The sequence below is a fragment of the Convolutriloba macropyga genome, chromosome 12 (genome assembly GCF_964194025.1).
Source record: "Convolutriloba macropyga chromosome 12, txConMacr16.3, whole genome shotgun sequence".
NCBI lineage: Eukaryota > Metazoa > Xenacoelomorpha > Acoela > Convolutidae > Convolutriloba > Convolutriloba macropyga.
This window is the reverse complement of record NC_134479.1, coordinates 13,030,270-13,045,348: the sequence shown is the minus strand read 5'-3', so window position 1 is coordinate 13,045,348 and position 15,079 is coordinate 13,030,270. Positions and strand designations below refer to the sequence as shown.

The window sequence follows — 15,079 nt, the reverse complement described above, 5'->3', positions numbered from 1 at the left end:
TTGTTTTTGAAAAAATATCTGTTGACTTTTGAGTTTTGCACGTATTTGTTTTTTGTGCTTTTTTTCTATCTAACGAGGCTTTATTAAATCCGTTCAGTGGTTTCAGCGGGAACAAATTTTTCTAATTTAACATTTGTCTGAATTTATGAATAATTCGTTCAATATTTTCAAAAATTTGTAGTTTTTCCTCAGCTGTTTGCAGAAAGGAAGCTATTCACTTTATAACTTTAATGCTAAAACGTCCGATTTGTCAAAATTTTTCAATATATAGTTACGTGCTTTTATCTTTGATGCAACATACATTAAAAAATATTTTTCTAACTCAGTGTTTAAACTGCATGGATTTTAACAAACATACGTTAACTCAAAGGGCGGGAGCAAAAGGAACGGAATAAACTGATGAAGCGCGAGCATTAAGGCTTACTATATATAGACTCAATGTACAAAGTTCCGTATAGTATACTCCCAACTGATATTAGTAATAAGCGTATTCACATCCAATTTAGAGGCTGAAATCACCATTTTTAAATCAATCTAATGAAACTACAGAATCCATTAGAAGACTTTTTGACAAAAATTAGGCTGTCTTTTTCTTTTTTGCCACCTGATTCAATGCGAAGATGTGTAAGGGATAAATGGCGGCTAATTTTTCGTCAGTTTAGTACCTTGATTTTTATGAGTAGCAGAAAAGCAGGGGTTCTACACTTAAATTGCCTTGTTAACTTATTTTATTAATATTTTCTTTTATTAATTGGACCGTCATAAGAGCAATACTTGCGCAATTTGGTTATACACTTAACTAAATCTGATACCCTATTCCGTTTTTTTGCAGAATCAACTGGTGAAGGTTTTGATTTCAGTACCCTGTGCGTTGGGTGTTAAAGTTCACTTCTTTATCAATATTTAGTCTGTTTTACCAAAGTTATATAAATGACATCTCAATTATAGCAGCTTTTTTGCTGCTAAGCCGAAGTAATTTTGTTGAGATAATTCACGTTGCCTGAAATATACATGATCACAATAAACCCTACCTGAAATATACATGCTCACAATAAAATCGATCACAAAATTGCTGTCAAATAATGAAAATTTGTCACGGATCCTCTTAAAAAGTCCAATCCTTAATTAATAATCGATTTTATTGTGATCATGTATATTTCAGGTAGGGTTAGGGTAAAAATAAAAAGAAATTTACCGTTAATTCAACTGAAATTTGACGATATTTGTTATTTCAGTTACGTGTTCCGCGTGAGTTGTACTAAACTGGGACAGTGGTCAATTGGTTATGTGGATTCGCATAAGAAGATTCTTCAGACAATACCCAGTACACCTACACTCATCGAAGCTCTCAACAGAGGAGTGGATGACAGATAGTTAGTGCGCTTGGAGTTGTTCTATCGGTTAACAGAAGTCCCCCCCTTAAGTTGCTTTAAACTTTGAATGAAAACTGTAGGGGCAGATGCTTGGTCGGTTTTGGGACCCCGTCTTTGTCCTTTTCGAGATACTTGATTAATGGCTCTCAAACAAATTTTGTAGGAATTATATTAGTCCTGCTAGTCTTTTTACGACTCGAAGAATATCGGTAGTCTGCAGGATTTTTATACATGTATTCTACAGGTTTCATTGACTTCTGTTTTAGATCGTTGATTTATGTTTTGCGAACATGATGTTAACTGTAGCTTAATTACTAGTTTATAGTAATTCAGAAATGCTGGTATTATTCAAGGTCCAAAGGTTATTTTGGGAAGTTTTCGTCTCATAACAGTCCCTCGTCTCCTCCTCATATAAGCAACCCCCCTTAACCTACCTAACAACATACCCCTCAAAAAACCATCTATCACCCTCCCCCTCTAGCTGCCCCCATCTACTACCCCTCCAAACCTACCTAGCACCCTACCCGTCTACTCTGGTTACCCCACACATGTCCCCTTACCTACCAACAATACTGAGCTTAAACTTGTGTCAGTATTTCTCTCTGATTAATAACCGCCGTCAGCCTCTCAGCGGCTATTATTTAGGCGCTCTCCTTTTAAAAAAAATTTCTTTACTTTCGATCACGTTTTTCGCTTTGATCACGTCTGTCGTCATGATTTTCACTATTGACTTCTGACTTACTTCGCTCACTGTTTCAACTGAATGGATTTTAAATTCTTTCACGCATTGATTTACTTAATGTAGTGAATACGGTCAAAGTCAGAAGAGCAAAATCATAAGATCAAAAGAAACAGAGTAAGCATATAAAGCCCGGTCAGTAGGTCATAATGCTTTAGGTTATCAAAGTGCATCAAAGCGATTGCTAGCTGGCATTAGTATTCTGCTTAATATAGTTCAGTTTGAAAGCTGAATTAATTTTAATTTTATAATCTAACCGAATTTGAAGAATTTACAAACAAGATAAAATTTTTGACACTTCTATCCCTTATTTTTTTCTATTTCAATCCCAAGCTGGCTATGTTATTTTATGGTTAAGACATGGTTAGTTTAGAGATTATGTTGCACGACTCTCCGGGTAGTTCGAGTAGTTTCCGGTATTCTACCGGCTCTGTGTTTTAAGCTGAAGCAAGTTTGTTCATTTCTTTTCGACCATTTACCTTTTTTTTAAACTTTGACTACTGTTTTCGAACATTGGACTTTCGCGGTAGCTTAGTTTGTAATTTTTTGTCTCATCGTTTTTACGACCCAAAGAGGAGTATTGATAATCTTCAGGTTTTTTCGACTCGCAGAGGTGTAGGAGGTGAGGAGTGTTGAGTATTTTACAAGTTTCTTTTAACTGAAGCAAGTTTTTTTTAGTCTCTCTCCCTGCCTACCTAGCCCGTTCACCCACCCCACCCCTACTAACCCCCAGGGGACATACCTACCCCTGCGTACGCATCCCGCGTCTTTTATCTTACCAGCCCACACACCGAACTTCCTACCTACGTCCCCTACCTGCCTACCTACCTCCCTCCCAGTATTACCTACCCCTTCCCCCTACCAATTTTTCGTCTTATAGTTTTTACGACTCAAAGAGGATTCTACAGTTCTTTTTTCAGCTGACGCTAGTTTGTTCATGAATTGAACTTTCGACTTTTTTTGAACATTGACTTCTGTTTTAGAACGGTCACTTCTGTTTTTGAACATTGGACATTAACAGTAGCTTAGGTACTAATACATAAAAATTGGAAACTGCTGGGAAGATTTCTTCCAATAACAGTCTCTTCTCCCTATTGAAAATACAGACACCACCTACCTACCCCCTCCTGTCTACGCCCTCCCTCTTCGATTCGTTTCCGGTATTCTACGTCAATGATTTTCGTCTGACCATTTGACCTTTCGTCCTCGTCCTCAAAAATGGGCTAAACAGTTACAGCCCGGAGGGCATTAAGTTCTCTTAGAGCCTTACTGGTCTTTAAGTATGCGATCGGCCGAGACATAGTTTCATGGTGTTCTTTCGCCCACTTAGAATCGATTCTTTCCTACTTGCATTGACCTGCGACAAATCTTAAAAACATCTATTTAAAGCAATTGTTCTGTTCCAGGGCTTTTTGGGATAAAATTTACATCAAACAATTGACTTTAGATGTGTTATATGAGGTTACGAACATACTTAAACTTGTTCGGTTTTTCCCCAGTTACCTCTATCCGAATGGGCAAGACTTCAACCCCAGTTTGAAGGCGGAGATGGGCGAAACAGAGCAGGTGTTGGTTACACAAGAAGAACAGGAGATCTACCATTTGATGGACTCTTCTTATGAAGAGTGCAAGCTGTGCTATGAGAGACATAAAGACACAAAAATTGAGCCTTGTGGACATTTGATATGCAGACAGTGCCTAGAACAAATCAGGGTGAGTAATTAATTGTTATTGAACGAAGTTTGAAGCAATTACTGTAAACGTGTCTTATATGCAAAATTTTAGCTCGACCGTTATTGTGCTTTTGTTCTAGAGCATAAACTGACTTTTTCACGTTTCTCTTCTTCATTTTTGAGTATCTAAATTGCTCTCACTACGAAGTAAAGTTTGTTGCGAAAGTAAAAGCGATTGTAGCATTGGAAATCACAAGGGCCTGATAGCCGAGTGGTGAATGCTTCTGTCGAGGACTCTCTAGTCGGATGTTTTTTTTACACCTATGGACAAAAATTTATCTAGATTACGGCCCTTGAATTAAATTGCCTTGCCTATCGTCCGAGAGAAATCTGTCCGAATTTAGTCGGTTTATATTTTTTCAACTGTGCTATGCTTGATTCACGGAAGCTTTACTTTTTGTGTTTTTAGTTTTGATTATAGTCGGCGCTCTTTTTTAAGATCTGTTCAGCTCGTTAAAAGCGAAGCAGGTCTTTTAAATCGAGGGTGTTAAGAAGGCGTTATTTCGTGGTCAAACGTTGCAAGTTGGTAGCTTGATTTTCGATTGTTTCGGGTATTATTTGCAACTGTAAAATTTGCAATTCTATTGACGAAAATGCACTGAAGTTGTGCGTTTTTAATGGCCGTCGTCAGCCTCTGAAAGGTTTTTGAGAGCTCTCCTTTTTTAAAGTTTAAAGAAATTGAATTGTAGTGTTTGCCCTGTCTTTTTTACGACTCGAAGAGTAATGATTAATTGCTTCTCGAACGAAGTTTGAAGCAATTATTGTAAACATGTTGGTCTTTTTTATGCAAAATTTTTGCACCCTTGACTTTTTTTGCGTGATCTAAATTGCTCTCAATAACAAAAGTCAGCTGCTGAACTCAATTTGTGGCAATATACTAAAAGTCAAATAAAAATTGCGCCAAAATTGATGTCATTTTGTACTTTAAATTTTATTAGCGGTTATAGTGGTATATAATAATGGCGTATTTGAAGCCCACTGATTGAATTTAGTTGCTTCACTAAGTGCAATAAATTTCAGTTTCCACTAGTTGTTCGAGAGCAATTCTTCCGACGTTAGTCGCTTATGTTCTATTTTTTTGTCAAATCGGTGACTTTTATTGTTTTACAAAAAGTTAAATGCGGCACGTGATAAGAACTGCTTAGGTCAATCTCCTGAAAAGAGTTAAGCTAAGTTTATTTTCTGGCATTTGTTTCGATTATCTATGCTATTAATAGCATGTTTGGAATCCTTTTTGAGCATTTGAAGCAAATATTGTTCTTCTGGAACTATTTTTGCCATTTTGACCTGTTGGATGCATTTTTTAGCAGTGTTTGTAACCTGTTTCATTTTAGACATTATTTGGATATTCTTATGTATTTACTTTTTGATCTAGTTGTTTCGTTGATCTTTCGGTTCGATTGATTTTAATTTTTAGGTGTGTTTGTTAAAGAAAATAGAGTAACTTTAACCGGATTTTGTCCTTTTTAATCTCTATCAATTTTTTCCCAGGTCATTTCAGTTTTTTCAAGTTTTTATTTCAATCGCTTTTCTTACTCACTTTTAGATGTAGTGTTGTTCTTCAGGTAATTTCATTGAGAAGTGACACTTCAAGTTTTTACAGAGCCACTGTCACTAAAAAGGTTTTACACCTAAAATATTGCACGTTTTTTGTGGTATCCTTTTCAATAGACGCAAAGATATAGCTGGGTTTTTTATTGGCGTTCTTTTGATTTTTAATAGCCTTTCTCATCTTGTCATATGGCTAATATAACGGCCCTATTTTTTTACGTCATTGAAAAAAATTGTTTTGCTTTCCCTTAAGTCATGGCTTGTTCAACATTTTACGTTATTTCGTTTTGACTTTTTTTAGGCTAGTTTTGTTTTTCGCTCATTCAGATAAAAGTGCGTTTCAGCCTCGCAATCTAATTTGAATGGAGTCATCATCAAAATTTAAGCAGCAGTTGCGCCACAAAACAATCTAGAATCAACAGGTTCGAAAAGAATTCAAAATTATAAACGGTATAAACTCATAACGCCCAATTTTTGAAGCCCGATACTTGAGCTTTGTTCTTTGATACTAGCCGCTAATCGGCTGATAATAGCCCCTGTGTCATCTCAATAAGAACTATGTTTGTTCGCACTTAAAAAGTACACTTGGTACAAAAAATCCTTTTTCTCCTTTTTTCTTTAAATGTGAATCGTGGTTATGGGAATCAGTGGTGGCTAGGCTATTCTGGCGATCTGCCGGGTGTTTTTGTTTCGTCAAAATTAGTTACTTATTATCTTGTTACCTGTTTTTTTTATTTTCACACTTTTTGCGACTTCTCTCGTCAATGAGAAGTCAAAAAATAGTAGTACTGATTTAATCATGCTGGAATTTGCTGTGCTCAAATTGCTTTTAAAGTGAAGTGAGAAATTTTTTAAAACAGATTTTAGGTTTTTGAGAGCAACTTCTTCGACGTTCGGCGATTTGGCTGGTCATTGCCGTTTTATCTTTCTTTTCTACACAACTCTTTCATATGTAAGTTCTAATAATGCATAGTTGCTGCTGTTTAGTTCCCTCAAGAAGCAGCTTATGGTTTTTAAAACTTTAACGCTATTGGTTTTCATAAAAATGAGTTTTAATTTTCCCCCGCTTTTGTAGTTTGCTTGTTAATATGTTTAACCTCATCTAACAGTTTTTCATTTTGACACTTTTCAGAAATATCAGTTATTTTTCATATTTCTTCTTTGTGCTGTCACTTTGTTAATTTTTTGACAGCTCTCAATGACTCTCTAAAGAGTTATATTTGGATATAATTCTAGTTTTTTTTGTATCTAATTGTTTCTGGGACTTTGACACGACGGCTTGCAAAAGAAATGGTTTTCTTGCAGTTCAATTTTTCAAAGTTTTTCAAAAGAGCTCGCGAACGCAGTCTAAAGCAATTATTGCAAAAGTGCTCTTTTTAATGCAAAATTTTCTGTTGACCGTTTTCTAGAGCATTCCTTCGATTTAGTTTCTCGAGTGATTTTTTCACGATTGAACTCTTAATATTTGCGTAAGCTTAATCGCTTTTATTCGAAATTAAATCCTCTGCTGAAATGAAGTCGATTGCAAGAACAGCAATCACATTAAGGTGATGGACACCAGGTGACTTACTCTGGAGGTGGTGGGTTGGAGTCCCTCCTTGGTTGGAGTTTTTTTGCACTCATACAAATTATGCAGGCTACAGTCCCCTCTGAAATAAATTCTCCCGCCTGCCGTTCGAGAGCAATTAGTTCGACGTTAGTGAGTTTATTTCTGTTTTTTTTTCTGTCTCTGAGTCTTACTAATTTGAACCTATCTAACCCATCGAACTTGATGAGGCAATTTGAAGCAAAAATATTGCTATCATATCTAGCAATGTTTTTGATTTCAAAAAGTATGGGAAGGTTTGTTCTTGCTGCTCTATCGCTTAATGGCAGGTAAGTATTGCTGTTATTGACGCATAATTGAATCCATTCATGGTTGTCAATTAACGGCTAATGATTTTTTTTTGCTTTCACATTATTTTTTAACTTGGATGGTTGCCTGTTTTTATTACTTTCATTACGCGGTCCCTGTTGTGCTTTCATTAAAGTTGATTTATGCTTTCTGTTGATGGATAGTGCGCAGATGTTAAAGATTTCAAGTTTCTTTTGCGTATTTTTATGACGTTGATGCCACTTATTTAGCTACTTAGACATTGGAAAAATCGTGTTGTGTTGTCCGCTTACTGTCTCTCAATTGTTTCTATAAAGATGGGGATAGCTGTCTAAACTGCCATTGTGTAAACTTTTTTAAGTTTGACGTCATTCGACCCACTAACTTGCACAACCCTATTTTTCTATATGAGAAGTAAGTTTTAGATTTTTGTAGTATTCTGTTTCGTGGACGTCTTGGTATTTGATTTGTTTACTATCAGAAAATTTTTTCCAGTGAACTGATATTGTATTTAAAAAAAAACGGAATGAAGCCCGGACGCTGAGACATAATTTTTAAATTCTCAGTGCATTAAATTATGAAAGGAGGTTCAACGGCGGCTATTTTCCGGCAATCTATTGGCTATGTTTTCTTGTTCCAATTCAAATCATGGTCAAAGCGGTAATAACATAAGTGATGTAATAACAGTGTGATCAGATGGAGACTTAAGTAGAGCAAAAAAGATTACAAATTTGTACACTAGACTCAATGCACTCCCGTTTTGATCATAGTTTTCTGAAGCATGTTAGGGTTTTGGTCGTACGGATAAATCAAAATATGACACCTGGCCACGAGTAAGGATTTGTCAATTTTTCCTTTTTTTTCAGAAACAAACCAAAGCCGAATGCCCGTGGTGCCGTCGCGAAATCAGGAGCAATGTCAACGTATCAATTCAAGCATCAGCAAATCAAATTGTAGATAAACAAAGTGAAGAACAGCAAACTTCTCAACAGCAACAGCCATCAACCAGTTACGAGTTCCCGATACATCATTTTGAATCTAAATCTAACAGTAATCAATCTGGTGCAAAGCCCAAAACTGGTGCCTCAACTTCAAGAGCCTTCGGTGACTTCGAATTTCCGACAGGTAATAATAACAAGACGGCTCGTGCGTGTCTGTGCGTAGCACAGAATGTTCCAACATACCTCGCAAGGTTGCAAAACAACATTAAATTTGTCGGAGAAATGGCTGGAAGTATCCGAAAGCAACTTATGTGAATCGGAGAATAGTAAATACGCAGAAAAATCTAACAAACACACTTGCACACACACACACACACACACACACACACACACACACACACACACACACACAAGACAAATACAAACCCCAGCACCAAAAAAACACTTTAATAAAAATTTTATTTTTGGCAGTTGGATCGGTAATCGTAATTTTCGACATTAAACTTTGAGGTGAACCTTTCTTAAGTTTTTTTACGGTCAATTGATTTTTAAAAAATTTGCAGATGGGTTACCACATAGATTTAATAAACATCATTTTGTTTTTGAATATATTTAAAACCGAAATTTGTAGCAAACAGCTATTTTTCAACAGTCAGTTTCATCATTCTGACTCTACTTGTCTCACTTGTAAAGGAACGTTTCTGTTGTCAATAAAGTATGTTATTTAGAAATGTATATTAACATTGGTTTTGAATTGAACTTATCTTTTAAATTTTCAGTTTTGGAATATTTAGTTTTAAAATAGTTTTTCACCTTTTCAAAAAAAACCTTTTCGTTCTTTATTTGAGAAGTTTCACTAAAGAAGATCAATAAATCATTTCATTTTCAGTTTGCAGAAACGCTCGCAGACTAGAAAATGTCAGTTCAAAGAGCAATTTCTTGATTACTGTATTTATCTATTTTATCTAGAGGAGATTGAGTGGGAAAATTTCTTTGACAATATAAAGCATGCAAATTAAAATTTTTTTCAAGTTTTCTTAAAGATGAATTCTATTTATTAATAGCCGCACAGCGATAGCTGGGGCTATTATTGGCCTTCTCTTGGTTTTTTCAATAGCTGCGAAGTCATTTCTCTCTAGCAAAAGTGACTTACCTCACTCAATAAAGTGACTTTTGGATTTAAAATTTAAGTGTATTTTGAATTAGTTTAAGGTCAAAGGAACTCATATGTGTAATAAAGGTCCCGAATGAAAAGGCTTCTGCGCAATGAATTTTAACAAGCTTTTTTAATTTATCGTTTAATTTTTTTACATAGCTTTTTGAGTGGCGTCGATAACTTTTTTCAACTTATATCTGTATCTGTTTCTATCTCTATCATACGGCACACAAGTCTATAATTTTGCAGCTATTCCGGTAATCTGCCGGCTATGTTTATTTCGTCGTCGTGATTTTTTGTTACGACCATATGAAGTCACAACCACTTCAAATCTGCTTTTTGTTCATTCGTTGATGCAATTTCAATTGAAGTGCGTGCGTGACGTCATTTTTAGCTCTTAGTGGAGCGAGTTTTTTTGTTCATTTGCGTGATTTAATTTTTGGTCACACTTGACTTACCTCACTCACAGAAATGACTTCCTCACTTTGAAATTGACTGTTATTTACTTTAATTCAAAGAGATAAGGTCAAATGGGTGTGTGTCACTCTCAATGAAGGTTATAGAGAGCAGCTATTAGAGGCAGCAAAAACTTATACAGATTTTTAATCAAAATATAACATATCAGCCTTCAATGAAAAAACTAATTTTTTTGGTCTGTCTTTTTTACTGTTATTTTGAGACTGTAGATCTACGAAGCTATTGCGGCTATTTTCTGGCAATCTTCCATCTATGTTCTGTAATCCACATCATGTAACAGCGTTTATAAGTGTCCGAGGTTTTGAAATGTTGGAACCAGTTATTTATTAGGAAATAAAAAAGTAAATTTTCTCAAAAATAACTCTAGAATTTTCAAAGCTAATTTTTTGTTATTTCATGAACTCTAAACTGCCCGAATTTTTCTGTTTTTCCAGAAGACTTTCGATGCAGAAGAACATTGGTTTTACGCTGGTTTTCAATCAACATAAGACATAAAAGGCGGATACATTTTTTGTACGATTTTTTTTTAATTTTCAAATTTATCCGTGTGTTCCGCTTTTTCAAAATTTCGAAAAACCAGAAATTTTTTAAACAAAAATTAGATTATGGAAGCTAAAAAATGTTCGAACAATAATAAATTGCTTTCTGGTGTTACAGTTTTAGATATTGCAATATATAGCACCACATCAGGTGGCCACATATAAGTGGCCACATCAAGTAATGTCACTTTTATCCCCCCTCCCCGCCATATCATGGTAGAACACCATTATGGGGTATATAATGGTAACTACCCAATACGTTTAAAAATTGTACCGGTTTGTACATTTCAGGTGTAACAGTTAAAGCTTCAGATGCCAGCTATAATGACAATATGCTCAATAGCAATGCTAATAACAGCAATCCGGTAGCCTTTCGAGGATTAAGAAGTCCGGTTGTAAATCCAACGCCGCCTGGTTTGGTTACAAATGGAGCTTACGCCTCCGAAACTCTGCCGATGGTTCCCACGGGTTCGTCGGCTCAATCATCCGAAGAGGTGACTGCGACCACCCGAGCTCCTCAGCCTCCCCCTCCCAGACCGGTGTCAATGTGTGGGGCACCCCAGCAATTCAACCCACAACAGTATCAACAACAATCGGTACTGTTATAATTTTGATCATGATTAAAACGTTTTAGCCAAAGCGATGCGTAGAGTATTGCCGATGTGTTAAAGCGTTGACACAAAGAGGAAATTGAAGTGCTATGATACCGATATAACATTTCCAGGGGGATAGTTGCAATTTATAGATTCGAAAACGGCAGTTTAAGGGGTACCTTCTTTCATATCGATCACAACACATGCTTTGAGATTCGTTGTTGGTTTTCGGTGCTCATAGTATTTTTGAGAGAGCATTTGTTTGTGCTATTTAAGTAAAAACTTGTAAATTCTAGCACACAACGGAGCGTAAATCAGCTGCAGGGAGTAAGAGTAAATCTCTAAATCCCGGAAGGAAGGGCAACAAAAATGGAAGATACTACGAGAACACTTCAACGCCTCCACCTGGACCAAGTACTGAAACTGACCCCTCTGCCAATTTGTTGCAAATGGGACTGTTCGTCGAGCTTCCACCAGCAGAACCAGCTCTGGATTACTTGGGAGTGGCGACTATCGCAGCTCCTAGGTCCGGTGAAGTTTCTCCGAACGGGGTGGTGGTGCCTACATTTCCGTCTCCGTCCAGGGAACCACAACCGGACCAATTTCCGCCAGATTTCTTTCGACAATTGTCTCCTGTTTATATCAATGCCAATCTGGAGTTGTCAGCAAATGAGGATGAAGGTGCTACAAGTGGACCAAGTTGCAACAAGAAAGTACGATCTTCCATTCTCAAAGCTTGAAATTTTGATATGAAAATAGAAATAATGAAATTTCGGCGCTTCTTTTAAATAGCCCGACACGGTATCAGGTAAGTTTTCTATGAAACGATGGCTGGGTAAGGCGATCTCTTGTTAATAGCCGCCCTCATCTTTTATATTACCCGGCTATTATAGTGCTCCTAATTTTTTTACGACTCGAAGAGGAGTATTGGAGAAGTCCTTTTTTAATCAATTTTATTGGAGGGAATTTCGAAGCGGGAAATGAAACACGTGAAAAAAGTGGAGTGATTTTGGTGCTGAACAAAAGTGAAGAGCGGAGCGAGAAGAGAGTGGTTTTTGTTCATATCGCTGTTTTCTAGAGAGCGAGAAATTGAGGTGTGAAAAAAATTGTAAGCGAGCGAAATTTTTTTTTCACGTGGGGCATTTTAAAGCAGTTTTTTTCAATTTTTTTGGGTTGAAAGGTCTGGTTGTGCTTTTGTTTCAATTTTAGGCTGGTTTTGGTAGTGGTTTGAAGGTTTCTGGAAATTCGTACCAAATTTATGCTAATTCGGAGGTTTGTCATGTATCTCGCTGATTTTTGGGCTAGTTTTTGCGATTTTTTTAACGATTGTTTTGTTTTACTGGCTCAAATGGGTATTGAAAAGACCCCTTGAGCAAGTTTTATATAACAATTGGGTACAGTTTTGTGGATTTGAATTATTTTTTTGTATGACAAATTTCGGGACTAATTTTCTCAATTTTTCGCAGTTTTTCGTTTTTGTTTTTTAGACAAGTTTCTTAGCCTATTATGACTTGCCGATTGTTTTGCGACCATCTGGATTCCCTATTGGCTGAAAGGAATTTTTCTTTGGGTTTTTATGCTTTTGTAATATTAAAAATTTTTAAAACTTTTTCCAGTTTTAATATTAAAGTTTAATATTAAAACTTTTTTCCAGTTTTTTAGTGCAAGTTGTTTTTTCATAATTTGGCCTCAAGTATTTTCAAAAATTTCATAAGTGGTTTTTAGTACGTAATAGTTGCCTTGATGAAGTAATTTTGGCAGAGATAGTTTTTTTGGGTATCTCAATTTACAACAAAATTTGATCTGATTTTTTATCATATTTTAACTGATTTGATTTTTGTTTTCTTTTTTGTTTTATTGTTTTGATTCAAGATAATCATAATTTAGTGGAGGCACATTTTGTCTGATGAGTAGTTGGATGGCGTTTAAATGGATTACCACTTCGAGTCGTTTCCGGAATTCTTATCCGAGCACTTTTTTTAATCATCTGAACTTTTCAGAAGTTACCAAAATACTGATGACTTGAAAAGTCACTCGGTATTGTTTATTAGAATAGATGGTCTAATAAAATTAGAAAACTTTTTTTTATCTCATTGATTAGAGTAGGGCTTCCCTTATTACAATTCAAAGAATTTGAATTGTATTGGGGCGCTGTCTTTTTTTTTAAGATCTGTTCACACATTTTCATGATTTTTGAAGTCAAATTGGAGTAGTGATTTTGGTCATGCCGAAACAGGAATTGGAGCGAAAAAGCGAATGGTTTTGCGGCGTGAAATTTTTTCGCTCTATATTTAAAGTGGAGTGAGAAAACGGCGTTTGAACAAAAATTTGTTTTCTCGCTAGTGGTTTTTTGTTCACATGCGGCAATTTAACTTTGATTTTTAATAGCCGCCCTCATCTTCTCAGCCGGCTATTATAGCGCTCCTATTTTTTTTTACTTCGTCGAATAAAAAAATGTTTCGCTTTACCTCATTTTGCCGCCTTTTCAACATTTTGCGTGAAATCTTTTTGACTTCTCTAGGCTAGCTTCTCTCTTCTCTCATTCTGCTAAAAGTGATTTTGAACATCAGTTGCTCAGCAAAGCAATTAAAAATGAACAGAGTCAGTATAAAAAATTGAATTCAGAAATAGAAACGGGATAAACCCATAAAGCCCAATTTTAGATGCCCGCTATTTGAACGTCGTTCCTATATGTATTAGTTACCTCTCTCTAATGCTTATTGGTATTGATAGTAGCCCCTGTAGCCTCTCTCTAAGAAACAGAAGTATGTTCAACTACGAAATGCCATCAAAATAAATCGGACTTAAAAAAATGTTTTTGTACAAAAATCTTTTTTTTCAATATCTTCTGTTATTTCAATCCCAATCATGCTTATTGGAATCAACGGCGGCTATTTTCCGGCAATCTGCCGGGTATGTTTACTTTTTTTTCAATTTTTTTTGATAGGATTTTTTTCTAAATGGTTTTCGCAATCCATTCATAGTCCGTTCTAGGTCTAGTTTTCGGTTTAGTCAATGAAAATTCTTCGAATTGTACGTCAGGACTTTTCCTGCTATGTTTTTTTTAGTTCGTCGAACTTTTTTTCGTTTTACCCATTTTTTCGCTTTTTCGACATTTTGCGTGAAGTCTTTTTGACTTCTCTAGGCTAGTTTCACTCCTCTGTCATTTTGCTCAAAGTCGTTTTAAACAGCTGCTGCTCAGCAAAGCAATTCAAAATGTGAATTTGAATTATTTTTTTGTATGACAAATTTCGGGACTAATTTTCTCAATTTTTCGCAGTTTTTCGTTTTCTGTTTTTTAGACAAGTTTCTTAGCCTATTATGACTTGTCGATTATTTTGCGACCATCTGGATACCCTATTGGCTGAAAGTAATTTTTCTTTTGATTTTTATGCTTTTGTAATATTAAAAAATGTATTAACTTTTTTCCAATTTTTTAGTGCAAGTTGTTTTTTCATAATTAGGCCTCAAGTATTTTCAAAAATTTCAGAAGTGGTTTTAGTACGTAACAGTTGCCTTGATGAAGTAATTTTGGCAGAGATAGTTTTTTGGGGATCTCAATTTACAACAAAAATTGGTCTGATTTTTTATCATGTTTTAACAGATTTGATTTTTGTTTTCTTTTTTGTTTTATTGTTTTGATTCAAGAAAATCATAATTTAGTGGAGGCATGTTTTGTCTGATGAGTAGTTGGATGGCTTTTAAATGGATTTCCACTCCGAGTCGTTTCCGGAATTCTTCCTGCTATGTTTTACAATTCGAGTTGTATTGGGGCGCTGTCTTTTTTTGAGATCTGTTCACACATTTTCATGTGTGAAGTCAAATTGGATTAGAGATTTTGGTCACGCCGAAAGAGGAAGTGGAGCGAAAAAGCGAGTGGTTTTGCGGCGTGAAATTTTTTCGCTCTAATTTTAAATTAGAGTGAGAAAACGTTTGAACAAAAATTCGCCTGTTCGCTAGTGGATTTTTGTTCACATGCGGCAATTTCACTTCGATTTTTTTTACTGTTTTTGGATCGTTTTCTAAATGGTTTTTCCAATCCATTCATAGTTCATTCTAGGCCTAGTTTTTCGTTGGAACCAAGTGTCCATTTCTCGCTAGTTT

The 15,079-nt window shown here is 35.6% G+C and overlaps 1 protein-coding gene across 1 annotated transcript in view; it reads left to right on the top strand.

Annotated features, from left to right (window-relative positions):
* LOC142351036 (uncharacterized) overlaps window positions 1-15,079 on the top strand; it is a 34,106-nt gene that overhangs the window by 7,773 nt on the left and 11,254 nt on the right. Inside the window, exons 5-9 of the mRNA XM_075403097.1 lie at window positions 1,236-1,373; window positions 3,612-3,825; window positions 8,136-8,394; window positions 10,674-10,978; window positions 11,272-11,688. Coding sequence (XP_075259212.1) covers window positions 1,236-1,373; window positions 3,612-3,825; window positions 8,136-8,394; window positions 10,674-10,978; window positions 11,272-11,688 — 1,333 coding nt within the window. The remainder of the gene's footprint in view (window positions 1-1,235; window positions 1,374-3,611; window positions 3,826-8,135; window positions 8,395-10,673; window positions 10,979-11,271; window positions 11,689-15,079) is intronic.